The following is a 15,494-nucleotide window of genomic DNA, read 5'->3' as shown; positions in this document are numbered from 1 at the left end:
TGTTTGTTGTGGATGTTAAGGAAACCTGGTTAATGAAAATGCACTTTTTTAATTTAACATTGTATGCTACTATCACAAAAAACTGCTGTAATGTTTCTAGAGGCATTTTTTACAACTATACATAAAAATATCCGCTGGATGCCTTGGTTATAATTTATATTAATGTAGGACAACAAATTGCCAGCTTGGGGCTTGTTCAGACCAGTAGTTAGGTTGCATTGTGGTTCCCGTACGTGGGGAATGAATGGGGGTGCTAGTGAGTGGCTCAGAGCAGCCCGCTGTAAAATACTGAAATGCTAGATCATTTAGAACCTGTGCAGCAATGTAGTGGCCGAGTAACCACCAAGGTGCCAACCACTGAGAGCTGCCTGGGACTCCATATTCCCACCCCTGTCCTAAACAAGCCCATAGTTTCCACACTCAGTTTTACCCTGTTGTTTCCCATAGATCAGTGGTCGCCAACCTTTTAGGACCTACAGAACACTAAAGTTACGGGCCCAGGACCACGCATGCCCGGGGAGACGTGTGTCACTCAAAGGAGAAGAACATTTCCCCCATAGTGATGTCATAATGCCAGAACACGCCTAGAGACACAACCCGCCCTGAGCCTGTGATCTATACGGGATACATGGTCCATGGCTTTGCGTTGCAGACCACCTGTAGGCGACCGCTGCCATAGACCACAATCTTACTACTACTGTGTAATAATAACACTATAGAGTCTATTTTTAATGCAGTGACCTTCAATCGTTTTCAGTGGAGAATCTTCTAGGTCTTTGTGCTTTGATGGCAGTAATCGATTCCCTGACAGGGAAAGTGTTAGTGATTGTCAGATTCACTGCTTTATAAATAGACCTCATGTCACCTATTTGGATTAGGTATGCCACACAAGTACAAGGTAGGTTAAACATTATTAAATTGAACTACACAACTATTTAAGAGCTGTTTAACCAAAGGATTTCCAGATCTGTCCATAAAGTCTTGGAAGTTTCAACAGGACCATGCCATTTAGACGACAAGTACACATGGGTCACCTCCCTGTCCCAAACCTATGATTGGGCAGTGAAGGAGCTACAGCAGACTGATGAGCCTCTCCTGTGCATGCAACATATCTTACTGATTGCATATTTTGACCTTCCCTCTACCATTTTCATCTTGACTGTAGAGTGGATTACAAGAAGCAAAAATGGGCTTTCACTTTGGGCTAACTTTCCTTAGGCCAGTCTGCAAGGATTTTGAGAAGCAGCTCAATTTGTTGCCAAATGAGCCCATATAGTTTTATATTATGTTGGATCAGGGGAAAGGTGTAGGGTCTAGGGTGGGTACAATATTGGTGTAACTACAACAAAGGAAAAGGGAACAATATTATGTTCATGCAGAAGAGCTTCTTTATAGTAAGAGCTTCTAGGTAGATTCCTGGCGAAATATAAATGTTTACTAATACTTGTAATAAATAGATAAATAAAGGTTTATGTATGTCTTCTGAATTATCTGCTTCTTTAGGTTATATATATATATATATATATATATATATATATATATATATATAACTTGACAAGTACTTTTTTCCACCTATGTAGCTCTGTAACAAAGAAAGGCTTGCAGCACTTTACCCTTTGGCCTTTAAAGTAAATGCTAAAAGCTGCAAAGAAGTATTGGCCGACCTTATCTGTTATCATTGAATTCTCCTACATAGATTCCCCAATAAATCCCCTTGGAGAAAGCTACAGACAAGTCGATTGGATAATCTCTCTTATTTATTCACATCTTCTTGTCTCCCTATTAATGTAATATCTAAGTGTTACTGTGCAGCCAGTCTGCTGCTTGTTTACACATAAAGCATTGCTATCACCACTCGGTACATCATGGTGTTTCCTCTGTCAGACTCTTAATAACACGCTATAATATATCTGTGTCCTTGTGGGCAGATAAAGCATTGTCCTCATTATCTGGCTGGACAATACTAAGGCGCCTTTCTTGTTTCTCCGCTGATCTGTGATGTCACCTCTGGTATTCCGCTGTGTCAGAATCATTGGGTTGGTTATTATTCTGACGAGCATCACGTAAAAGGACATAAAATGCAAATCAAGATTTGTGTATCATGAATCCAAATTGATGCCTTCATAAACAGAATAATGAGCATAAAATTATCCCACCATTGGAGTGATCATTGGTAATAAGCGGAATTCTATTGTTTACTAAGCTATAGGAAAGTTACCTAAATGTCATAATCTCCATTCCTTTTAGGCTTAGGAACATTTTTATGTATTATTAATATGTTTTTTTCTGTTTCCTGCTTCTTTAAGTGTTTTATATCTAAATTCTCTGGCAGTCATATGGAGTTTGATGTTATTTATCTGGAAAGTTTGCCAATGAAGTTTGGTCCCTTCATTGCTGGGTGATGTTCACACCTACATGGAATAAATAGTTTTTAAGCAGCAAGGAGTCCAAATGTTATATTATAATTTTTATAGATCTATAAACATATTTATGTTGGACTTGTTTTAAGTTTCTATGATCAGGCCAGTCATTTATGCAGAAAGGAAGAGCAAATGTCCATTTTGCAATAATGCGTCTTGCCAACCTGAGCGCCCCAGGTTTCTAGCCAGGGAAACCTGGCATTCCCAGGTTCACTTGTGTGTATCAGGTAGAAATGAACTCCCGCATGCCTGTGCAGGAGTTACGTCATCCCAGCACAACCAATCAAGATGGCTTAAGATCGTTTGAAAGAGGAAGAAGTGAAGGAAGATGGCGGCGTTCAAGCTGGAAAATGGACAAGTGATTCGGCCCGGTTTAGTTCTTCTTTTAGGGCGGAAACCCATTTCTCTGGGGTGTTTTATGGTAATCAATGCATTAATATATAATACATAGATTAGCATGTTGCAATGGTTTGAATTGGCACTCAAGTTCAGCACACAGGTTGCAGCACACGACAACACATGATACCAACTACGATGCTACCGTGGTGCCCTGCATGGGAACGAATCCTGCATGCCTGTTTTATTGGACATGTTGATTGTTGGCAGCCAATTCATTATTATTGGCTGCAGTAATGCAGCACAACAACCAAAATGCCAATATTTGAATGGACCCTAAGTCCTACAAGTCATGTTCTATGTTTTCTAGTATAGGAAGGTTAGAACTACTACATTTGTAATTGATGTTCATGTCCCCACTGAGAAGAAATCCCTCTGTCTTGAATTGCGGGTTACATTACCCTTGTGGTCCAGTTCTGCCTAAGAGCTAGTGTAGCACATATTGCTACCAAAACTAATGCTGGTCATGGGAGAATAGTGGCAGAACATACAGTGCATCAACTTGCTGTGTATAGAGCTACATGGATGCACACCAGACACGATGTCCATGCTGACGACCAGACGTGTCTATATTTGGACCAGAATAGATAGCTATTTCTACACCATGGAGCAATGGAGGAAGATGGGTTGTTCTGACCACGTTTTATTTTTAGATGATGTGGATGGCTCGGTGTGCATGCATCCTTACCTGGGGAAGAAATGGCAGCAAGATAGTAAGAAAACAGGTTGGCAAAGGCAGTGTGGCTTAAATGATCTGCTACCAAGATACCCCAACACACCTTCAGAGGTCTTGCTAAAGTCCATGCCTCAGCATGTTAGAACTGCTTTGCTGATACAAGAGAAACTCACACATTATTAGACTATGTATATCAATGTTCTGCCTGATTATTGTAGTGGCTCTTTAAGTGTTTCCCCCGGGATCTTTGTGTTGTGAGCTGCTCCAAACCAAGAGAAGAGATTTTAGCTTGTGACTAATGCTCAGTAAATTGCATTCGGTAAAAGAGATTAATATACCATCATATATTATATAATAAAATTACAGCTTGAATACAAATTCTCGCAGGGCCGGTTGAGGCTCTGACAGTTGGATGAGTTTGTGAGATGCCTGTTTACTGGATGAAGTCTTGACAGATGTAATGAGGAATAACTAATCTCTAGGGTGTGTGAACACCAAGACTGCTTGCAGATCTTTTTCTCATAGTCTTGGTTATTCTTATACACAGTTATTATAAAGAGACCCTGTCACCAAAAAATGCAACAACAAAACACGTTTTTGTGAATGCTTACCTGGAGTGTTTTTCTTTCCATGAGTAATTTTCTTTTCTCTTGCACAAGACATCAATTATCTAGCACACCTCGAACCCCTTCTTGAATGTCATAGCCCTGTCCTCTTATAGTAGTGTCTAATTATCTTTTTTCGATTGTCTAGTTCCTCCACCCAATTCTTCATTTTCCTTTACAACATTTTATGTAGTGAAAGACAATTATTTTAAAGTTAAACAATAGTGGGTGGTGAGCTTTTGCAATAATAGCCAATTATGGTGTGCTGAGTTTGGCAAAAGCTCACCTCCCACCAATGACTCCTAGTGGAACGGTCTTTACCCTTTTTTGTAAATAAACCCCATTGGTTATTTGTACAATGCTCCACTTTTGTTCACTTGGTACCTAGAACCTTGTAAATATTCATTCTTCACCTTCCTTCCGGAACACTGCATTATATCACTTTCACATGGTGTGTATTGACCCATTCACTGTAATGCTGTTCTCCATATTACAGTACTCCCCACTCCTTACCCGCTCCTGTCTCTTGTCGGCATAATATTAACATATTTTTACATCTCACTGATTATTTTTTAATTGCTGCTCACACGCTGTCTGGCGTGAGGACGATTCCAGACTGGGAACGCATTTGGGCCCTGTCAGTCTTGGGACGAGCAGAGTGCAGGCAGTTGTCACCACTTGTGTCACTAAATTATCTACAAATCACAGTGTCCAAATCATCTCCAATTGAGTCGTACGCATATTATCTCCCAGCCGCCTGTACACCACTGTCACTGCGCTCTCCCACTGTCTCCTGTATGGTAGGAAAGCTACAGGGAATGACAGGTAGAATGTCATTAATCTCTGGGCGGATGTGAGATACATGCTGATCAGGCACAAGCATGGGATTTACTTTGTATGGCAGAAACTGGTTTTATAACAAGAGACTTTATCCCGTTACACGCTTCCCAAGAAGAGAAAACTCAAACCACAGGCTGTGTACACATGATGAAAATGGGGCAGTCCAGTATTGAAGAGCATACTTACCTACTGCTGGCCCATTGTAAGATTTGTGCTTCACTGCTTCCATGGCCATGCTGCTTGCATACCTTCTCCTACTGTCGCTTGCTTTGGTTCTTCCTGCCAGATCATAATTGCTATAAAGTATGAGCGGGAGAAAATGCAAGATGAAACAGGGGGCAGATTTTCATACACCTGGAAATATGGATGGATATTAATATACCCATAAACACATTGGTATTTCAAGACATAGGCTACCTGAAAGGTATGGATGACCCTTACAGGGTTTCCCTTTATATTCGTAACCAATTGTTAAAAGGGTAATTTTAATAAATAGATCTGGACAGCCAGTTTGTATACTTTTTAAACTATATACAGCATTATGTGCACCATTCATACCAGTCCCTATCTTACACACACTTGGGCTAGTATGCTGAGATGTCATTTATAATTTAGGACCCCATATCAAAAGTGCTACTATGGCTTTTAATAAGACAAAGGGTGGTGTCTAGAAGAAGAAGTCCATGCTACCCGAAGGGAAATCTTTTTGTTTCCAGCTGATCTGGTCCAAGTTCAGCGGTTGAAAGGCCATAAGTAGAGGTAATCAACAATTAGAACACCCACCATCCATGACTACTTTTTACTCTAAGACAAAGGTCAGTGTTCAAATATAAGTAGCCAATAGTAGCCATTAACTAATATTTTCTTTGTTCTAGCTGACCGGGTTCAAGAGCGGCACATTGGCCATTGAAGGACCACAAATGGAGGTCATCATTTGGAGCACCCACCATCCATGACAATTTTTTCTCTATTAAGACAAAGGTCAGTGCTCAAATAAAAAGAGCCAGTGGCAGCCATTAACTAATCTTTTAGCTGTTCCAGCTGACCAGGTTCAAGAGCGGCACATTGGCCATTGAAGGACCACAATGTAAGGTCATCAGTTGGACGACCCACCATCCATGATTATGTTTTACTCTATTAAGACAAATGCAGTGTTCAACTAAAAGTAGCCAATGGTAGCCATCAACTATTTTTTTCTTCACACTAACTGACCTGGTTCAAGAGCGGCACATTGGCCATTGAAAGACCACAAATGGAGGTCATCAGTTGGAGAAACCACAATCCATGGCTATTTTTTTACCCTTTATTAAGACAAAAGCCAGTGCTCAAAGTGAAGTAGCCCGTACTAGCTAACAATTCATTGTTTCTTTTTTTCCAGCTGATCTGGAAGCTGTTGAAGGATCACAAAGTAGAGGTAATGAAAATTTGGGGAACCCACTATCCATCAATATTACTTACTCTTTAGTAAGAAATTGCCAGTGTTTAAAGTAAAATAGCCCATGTTAGCCAAAAGAAGTCTTTTTTTTCAAGTGTTGAACATCGGCTTTTGAAGGACCACAAGTAAAGATCATCAAGTACCCACCATCCATGACTATTTTACTCTTTAAAAAGACAAAGGCCAATGTTCAAAGAGAAGTAGCACAAGCTAGTCAAAAAAATCCTTTTTTCAAGCAGAACTAGTTCAGGAGCAGCACATCAGCTGTTGAAGGACCACAAGAAGTGGTAATGAAAACTTGGGAAACTCACCATCCATGACCATTTTCTACTCTTTAATAGGACAAAGGCCACTGTTGAGTGAAGTAGCCCATGCTAGCTAAGCTTTGATTTTTTCTTTTTTCCAGCTGACTTGGTCCAAGTGCCGCACATCAAGGGCTCCACAAGTGGAGGTTATCAATAGTTGGAGCACCCACCATCCATGGCATACCAGTTCTCATTTATACACTTTATACACTAGAGGGCACCAACAGCACTCGATGTATAATGATCACATCCCAGTATACAGCTTTGAGCGCTTACTGTTATGCTCTCTGCATAATGCTGACATAGCAGGCTACGAATGCAATAATCTCAGTACAGCCGTAATCTATAACAAAAAAGCCAGCTCATTTATGATAATAAGCCGTATATTAAAAACATTTTTCAACATGTCAGCCCTTATAATGAGAACATTATGTAAGTTGGCTGGACAGAACTGTGTGAAATATTTATGAATTACGGATAATATCTGAAAATGTGAAGTAACCCCCCCAAAACATTACAGGATAATGAAAAATGAAATTGCAGGTCTTTATGTCCCCCTGAAGAACTGGATATCACCATTACTCGTGTAGACATAATGAGGAAGACTAAAGTTGCAGTGAACAGTTTTTCAGTTATCACTTACATTTAAACCTAGGAGTCTCATTCAGGTAAATATCCAAATATATAACCCTTCTTGTTGGATTGCTGACAAGTTCATGTGTACAAGTTCTTGTTTCTTTATTTGTGTTTTGCTCTTTTCACAGATACATATCAAGCTGAGATCTTGAACCAACACATGAGTGAACCAGTTAACAAAACATTGAAACCCAACTGTGCACTACAACTTTACTGGTCCTTCAGCTGGTTTAAAAACAAAATGTATAAATATATAAACGGTCCATATAGAGAACTCTCTTCCCCATTATTCACTTTGAGATCATTACAAGGAACAAGAGGGCACTCTTTGCGTCTGGAGGAAAAGAAGTTTAAGCTCCGGATAAGGAAGAGATTCTTCACTGTAAGGTCTGTGAAAATGTGGAATCGGCTCCCTTAGGAAGTATTTTCAGCAAATAATATAGATTGCTATAAGAAAAAGCTGGATGTTTTTCTAGAAGCACAGAATATAACTGGGTATTAAGGCTTTAAAGTAAAAATAACAGGGACTGTTCATCCAGGGAACATCCGACTGCCTCTTGGAATCAGGAAGGAGTTTTTTTCCCCTGTTGGAGCGAATTGTACCAGATTTTTTTTTTTGCCTTCCTCTAAACCAACTATGCCCATATAAATATGTTTATTTCCCTAATGGTTGAACTTGATGGACTTATGTCTTTATTTTTAACTTAACTATGTAACATTAACATATTCCAAATACCCAGAACATCTACGTGTGTAGGAACATGTGATTCTTAAGAGAAAGCCTTGGTGGTTGGCTCACATAGTAAAGAGATCTTATTTAGAGTTACATTATGTTTCTTTCCTCACCCTCTGTAGCTGCACTGGTCAAAGCATTGCAAAAAAAAAAAAAAAAGGAGAATATCCTGCTGTAGATTGGGCAAATAAAGAGAACCTTTAACTTTCACTTTAATTACTAGTTTTAAGTAGAATGTACATGTAATATTATTTTCCTTGTCGTTCTTGTTTCTCTGCGGAGGCTCACAGAGGTGTGCACCCACCATACTCCTTACTCTAATCTGAGTTAAGAGTTTTGTCATACAGATAATCGGAGATAAGCCACAGCTTGTTAATTATAGAAACTCAAGGGCAGAAGGAGGTAAGAAAGTGTAAGTAACAAATTCATTTATCCCTTAGAATGTCATGTGAGGACACAGAATGATTAAGATGTAACATTCAGTGTCAACACTGCAATAACCCATGTCCATCGCTGTGACAGGTAGATGAAGCAGTAATTATATGCCATTAAGTCATTAGCACTGTGAGATGAAAGCATTTCATCTCTGCAAGAGGTTGACAATCTATTGAGTATTTTCCTGCTATGATATGATTTATTTACAAACATCCGAAAACAAACAAAAAATCAACCCGTTTATGTAAATATTTGTCCAAATGTTTAATCATTTCTAAAGAGACAAACACTAATTTTGGGTATATTATCTTAACACTCATCAAGCCGATATTGCAAATTCTTATTGGATTGCATTGGGAGGCAGAAAAATTATTTCCAAAAATTTAATTAAAGAATATAGAACCTGGTAGGCTTCTAAATTAAATCTCTAGTGAGGTTCTGAGGTCCCAACTTTGTCCATGTAACCTTGTCAGCTAAGTTGAAAAACAATCTATCAAATCAACCACTAGGTGTTATGGCCATTGTTGGATCTTTCTGTTGGACTTTTCATGGTTTAGATTGGGGCTTCACACCCATCTTGGTGCTAATAGAACTAAATGATGTGGTGATCAGACTGAATTTGTATTTAGGAAAAAAAGAAACAAAACTATATGCAATATTTAACTTGAAATGTAAGAGAATTGCCTTAATTTTATAAATAGCAAACTGGCATCACTCTTGGTGACTCTCCAATGCAACAACCAACCGCATGTGCTAGATCCTCCATGGGGCCTTTCCCTATCCAAAACCTTTCAGCAACAAAGATTGCACTTCACCTATCTACTAGCTAGACAAAGTTTATTGTTCCAAGTTACTCAGATATCTGCTAAACGTTTCACTCTTCCTTAAAGTCTATCCCATGACAAGGAAAAATATGTTGGTGGAGCAAGTCAAGACATATGAGCCTTGGTTATGTTTTTCAGCTTGGAGATTAGCATTTTGGGACCTTTATTCCTGAGACACTGGTAATAATTGGACCTTCCATGTTTGATTGCCCAATAACAACTGCCAAAATCTTACCAACTGTAGAAAGATTTTGTACTTGTGATTTGCTGTTGGTAAAAAATTAATATGGAAATGAAATACAGATTCTCTTTCTACTCATCTACTGATCTACTCTACTCATCTACATCTGTTTCTTCCTATCTATATTGGAAGCCAAGCTATTTACATCTTTGAAGTCACAAAGGTACCTAATATAGGACTTGTGATAATAAATATTTTGTCTGGCAAAGGGCCATGTTGGAATTTATTTGGGAATGCATTGGACATCCAGTTGTTTGTTGATGGTGCAAAACACCAATGAATTGAAATCACTTGATGGGGTCTTCTTAGCTTCTGTTTGAAGAGCAGAGGTCATGGCTCTCTCTAGGCAGAGTGATGGTGTCTCTGAAAATTTTCTTTTCCCCTCAAGGCTTTTATACTGACTCTCCCTGACTCCCCTGCTGCTTCTTCCTCTTCCTCTCAGCCGGCATTAGAATAAGTTGTGTTGGTGTCCCAGAGGAGCGATGGCTTAATTTCCCTGGTCATGTGATTGTATTCAGACCAAAAAATTGGCTGCACTGTCACAGGTGAAATGGTTGCATGCTCATTGGGTCTGATTTATTAAAGTTCTCCAAGACTGAATAATAGAGACTATCATGGGTGAACTGGGGTAATCCAGCAAACCTGGGATGGATTTCTTAAAATCATTTGCTATTATTTGACAAAAGTTTTCAATTGAGATCCCCCACCCAGATTCACCCATGATAGTCTATTTTCTCCAGTCTTGGAGAGCTTTGATAAATCAGACTAATTATTTGGAGGTCATTGGAAATGGAAGGGACAGTGGTAGGCGAATATATAGTCTTTTTAGATGGGGGTGGGGGGTTTAACTTTCCCAAAGACATTGTCATTTGGCCTTGCATGAACAAATTGACAGTCTTTTTAAAGGATTTTATTCTAAATAAAGTTTAGTAATAGGTGGAACCTTTTGGTCTGAGCTAGTCTCTGGCTTTATAAATGCCATGGATACCGGAGTAGTGAGATTAGCCTGCCATATTGTTCCTGTTTCTGTTCAGTTTTGGGTTTTCTCATTCACCCTTGTGTGTTGCAGTTCTTCTTGACACCATATTATAAAATAAAACATTCAGCAGAGAATTCTCTGGAGATATGGAAACCATCAGGTGGTTTAATTCTTTAATATCTACCATAAACTGAAATATCAGCTTTGGTTAGCATGGCCCTTTAATACAGAAAGGCAAAGTATATGTGGATGTCTGGTTTAACATTTGGAATCAGGATACCTGCTGCAGTGAATGTTTGAATCTGGGGACACAATAATATAAATTACTTCCAGAAACTGTGGTCCAGTCTTACACCATTTGATTAAAAAGTTGCAGCTTTAGGTCTTGATTCAGAAGAGCTTGAAAGAGACACATCCCACTTTCTAAAGACACTAAACCCGGCTTGTTCAGTATATTCAGGGGTATAGCCACCAGGTCCCCAACCTCCTAGAGCAGACTTTCTTGACCTTTTCAACATAAGGAACCCATTAAATTATTTGCAGTTCTTCAAGGAACCTCTCCGATAATTACTATATCCACAGCTCACTGTATATTAGTGTGGTGGTCAGTGGGAAGAATTCCTCTTACTTTGCTGGCCATTGGGGAGAATGTCACCCTTGCAGATAGCCAAAAAGATCATTGGGGTCAGTTATACTGACCTGAGAGGCTCATTGTCTAATGAACCCCCAGCAAACTCTGGAGGAACCCTGGTTGACAAAATACTGTCTTAGAGACAGGAGCATATATCCAAAAGTAGACGACTGTGTCCTCCAATAAACATTGGGAGATATTATTGTAATGTAATGTATTTGTGGACACTGCTAGATTTAGTGACAAAGTTTTCTAGTTTGTGAACTGCTGGTTATCTTGGGTTTTTTAATATCAACAGAATAACTTTAACCATTTAAAGACTTAAGAAGTTGTCATCACTTTGTTCTGTACTGTGCTCAGGTTCATATAATATAATAGCTGTGTCTTGGGAACTGTGTCAGCATTTTCTAATCCTTATTTCTTGAATATATGGTCCATACACTGTCTTTTTTATGTCTAAACTCTGCCTGAACTCTGTTTCATTGTAATCTCTCTTCTGACCTTTAAGTCTGTGCACATTTCCAAATCCCTGGAGGAGAATAGCAGAGAGTAAAAGACTCATTTCAGTTTTCTGCCTCATCAGCCGTTGTAGGCACTTTCACTATCGACTTCATTTGGAGTGTCAAATGCTGGATACTGAATCATGGGACTTTATTATAAAGGATTACAGAGAATTACACATTGCACAATTTAAAAATAAGCTTAGCAAATTTCCAGTGAATATACATGTGGACGGTTTTGCCCAGGGTTCTTTCACAAAGACCTGGCTGGAGTATGAGATGCATTATAACACATCAGATACCTGTTCACATCTGAATAAAGTAAAAAAAAAAAAAAAATAGACTTCCATCAAACCCCCCCAATGTGTCCTTATTGTAGTTTACTGGCTAACCAGCAGACAGGAGAAGTTTGGTTGTTCAAGCCATCTGTTGGTCCTTTAGGTGGGGGCTCTATTGGACAGATAGGCAATGAGTGCCACCACAGCGCCCACATAGGTGCAAATGCCCAGGAAGATTGAGAGAACCGCCAAGAGGAATGTCTGTCGGGAGGCTACAATTGCCCCATGGTAGTCGCCTTGAGCTGAAGCTTTGTTAGTCTGTAGAGAAGGAAAAATTTTTTAAAAAAGCACAATAATGTCAAAGAAATAAATATAGAATTGAGATTTTATTAACAATCTTCATTTTTGTAGTCCCAACTCTACTTTCCTGTTATACTAAGTGAATACTATATGAATGTGTGGTCCAATTGGGCACCAGAAATGGACCCATACTCTTTGTAACCAGTGCAGTTTATCTCAAACCTTTTACCCCTGAGAGTGTTTAAATTTTTTAATTAGCTTTCAGGGACACCCTGCTAACAATAACAATACTCACAGATCATGGTAATGTGGAATCACTAGACTTAGTTGAAGAATATATATTATAACAGGTGTCCCCAACCCCCGGTCCATCTGCCAGCTGGGCTGTAAGTGTACGGAGACCAGCGGTCCCCAACCTGTGGTCCGCGGACCCCTCTTGGGAGTCCACACGGGCCAGAGCAGCAGACCATGTCCCCCGTATGAATCTCGGGCTCAGGGAGGTGGGTGGGTTGTGTCTTATTGCTCCCATTCCACTCTTTGAGTGACACACGGCTTCCCTTGCATGCGCGGACCGGAGTCTGTAATTTTAACTTGATGAATTTGAAAATTAATAACAATACCGAATAAAAACAAAGAAAACGGTTACAATTTTAATGTTCTCCAACAATAGTGGTCACTGCTGGTCAGAGATCAATTCGCTGTTCCTCACTCCTCATAGAACCCCTGGCAACCTCAAAAAGAACCTTTGAGGAGCAAATCTGTATCAGTGCTTATCAATTGACCTCCTCAGACACATCATTTGTTTTCTACAATATCAGTGTGTGTAAGGGACAAATAGGGGACAATATAGGGGAGTATGAAATGTGAGGTCAGGAAATAAGGTATTATAATGCATTTTCAATTACAAGTCAAAAATGATTACAGGGTAATAATAATATTATCAGGGTACCGGACTGGATAAAAAGTTGGGTTTTATAATAACTGGTCTTTAAATATTAAACCCAGCCACAGTTGTTTCATTATTGATGGGGATAATTCAAACCTTTTTCAGATTCTATAGCTTCATTGGGCTTTAACAGGGACATAAACATAACTTAAAAACCTAAGAGAAACCATTTTTGGAGATATGGATAAAGAGGGAAGAGTTATTATAGATGTCAGGGAGGATAGCCTGTTTCTAAAACAAAAAAACGCTCCAAAAGTGTGATTACATGTCCCCTTCATCAGGTATGATAATTATAAATATATGTAGTATTCATGGCACAGAAATGTAAATAACAAATATATTTCAAATTAATGCATAATTTTACATGATAAATACATATTTCTTTTTTCAAATGTATATTATTATTAATATTAAATATAAAAATAATAAACAGGATTTATATAGAATTATATAAAATATTATGCAGCTCTGTACATTAAATAGGGTTTACATTAAATATATAGGTGTACATTAGATATATATTCTTAATATTTGGCAGCAAAAGGGTTTAATGCTTTATCGCTTCATCCAAAACCAAATAAAAAGTTTTGGTTAGACCTGTGGGGAAAGCAGGACCCCCCAATTATGCATGTTTGTGTTCACCTGAAATCTCTGAGGCTGATGCTACTTCCTAAATATTTAAAAACTAGTTATTTCAATCTTCATCTACCAAAACTGAAATATGTTTTTTTAGAGGGATAATCCTTCAAATCCCCATCAGCACTATACACAGTATATTCTGTTCTCCATTTTTAGCCTTGACACAATCTTCCATCAGCAGGACCCTGGATAGGCATTGCTTGCGGCAACATCAGCCTCCACTTACCTTTTGTGACAGGAAGAACGCAGCAATGCCCAGGGGCCAGAAGCAGCAAAGCATAGAGAATACAGCTAGGCCCAAGTAATCCTGGGGGAAGAGCAGGGAGAAGTGACTCTCGCTGTCTGTGTCACTGTCACTGGAGGAATCATTCTGGAAGAGAAGAGTAAAACTCATTAGTGGAAACAGTGAAACCAAACATCCACAATGCATAATATATAATAATATAATAAATTAGGCTTACCCAGCAAGGAGGTGCAAAGAGCAAGAATGTTATGTAAAGTAAAGTGAAAAACACAAAGCACCCAGTTACAGACCAAATGAGGGCCATTTCTGTTGGGGTGTAGTTTATAATTGCATTGTGCATACTGCTCCTTACTTTTCCCAACACTTTATTGAAGATTCTAAATTAAAAATAGCAGTAATGCTGCATACACAGATATACATATGTGCATTAACCACCTGGGCGTTACACTGAGGTCTAGATTTCTGTACCAAAAACGTTACACTGTTTTTCATGAAATTTTTTTTTTAAATTGTAGACCTGTAACTTACAGAAATATGTCCGAATAGGGTTCTAGTAGATATAATGAATATAAAAAATGTTTGAAACACACAATCATGTAAAAAAAAAAATTACTTTTAATAAAATTAAAGGAAAAACACAAAACGGCAGGCTTCTTGTTTCAGAGAGCACCCGGCGCTGGAACGAGAACGACGCTGGATGATCAGCGGGACCAGGTAAGAAGCCGGCTGGCCGGCGGAAATCAAGATGCCGGCCGGCGGAACACAAGAGGCCGGCCAGCTTCCTACCGGTCCCGCTGGTATAGGAGACAGGCACTCGACGCTGGAGAGGGAGATTGACGCTGGAGGACGAAGCTGGAACCAGAACACGACGCTGGATGAGCACAGTGGGACCAGGTAAGTGAGGATTTTAAAATAGGGAGAAAAGTTTGGGGTTAACGAACCAAGGTCGGGCTTAACGGTTGGGAGGTTAATATATCTTTATAGCAACATGTTTTGCAAGTCTGCAAAAGAAGATTACCTGTCCAACAGAGATGACTCTATCTTTGTTCTCTTCCTGATCTATGGCAGAATAACGACAGCAGGCAGAGCCACAGTGTGCAACCGGGGTCATACTGGTGAAGTTTTATCATTTGGCAAAATACATTAATGCCAATAGTGAAGGCGAAATTAAAGTGGAACTGAAGGAAATATTTGCTAAGTATGATTGAACGCTTAAAAATGTTATTATACTTTCTGGTACGTGAGAGTGCCCACACCGTTATTGCTACCCCTGATTGCTATCCTCAGAAGACTTGATGTGTCACCAATGTGCTTCTCATTGTAGCTTTAGAAAGCATAGCCCTGGTTTTACCCAAAAGTCCACTTGCAGACACACAATAAAAAACAGGGCATAGTAAGTCAATATTATGGAACAATGTAGGGAGAGCACAG

At 39.2% G+C, this 15,494-nt stretch overlaps 1 protein-coding gene across 2 annotated transcripts in view; it reads right to left on the bottom strand.

Moving 5' to 3' along the window:
• Positions 1–11,790: 11,790 nt before the first annotated feature.
• Positions 11,791–15,494, bottom strand: part of TMEM91 (transmembrane protein 91) — a 39,187-nt gene continuing 35,483 nt past the window's right edge. For both annotated transcript variants that reach the window (XM_072430509.1, XM_072430510.1), the window contains exons 3-4: positions 14,046–14,189; positions 11,791–12,252 (exon numbers count right to left, since the gene is read on the bottom strand). In XM_072430509.1, the coding sequence (XP_072286610.1) occupies positions 12,094–12,252; positions 14,046–14,189 (303 nt within the window). In that variant the 3' untranslated portion in view covers positions 11,791–12,093. The remainder of the gene's footprint in view (positions 12,253–14,045; positions 14,190–15,494) is intronic.

Source organism: Pyxicephalus adspersus, chromosome Z (genome assembly GCF_032062135.1).
Source record: "Pyxicephalus adspersus chromosome Z, UCB_Pads_2.0, whole genome shotgun sequence".
Taxonomy (NCBI): Eukaryota; Metazoa; Chordata; class Amphibia; order Anura; family Pyxicephalidae; genus Pyxicephalus; species Pyxicephalus adspersus.
Note: the sequence above shows the minus strand (reverse complement) of the source record. Positions and strands in the feature narration are given on the sequence as shown.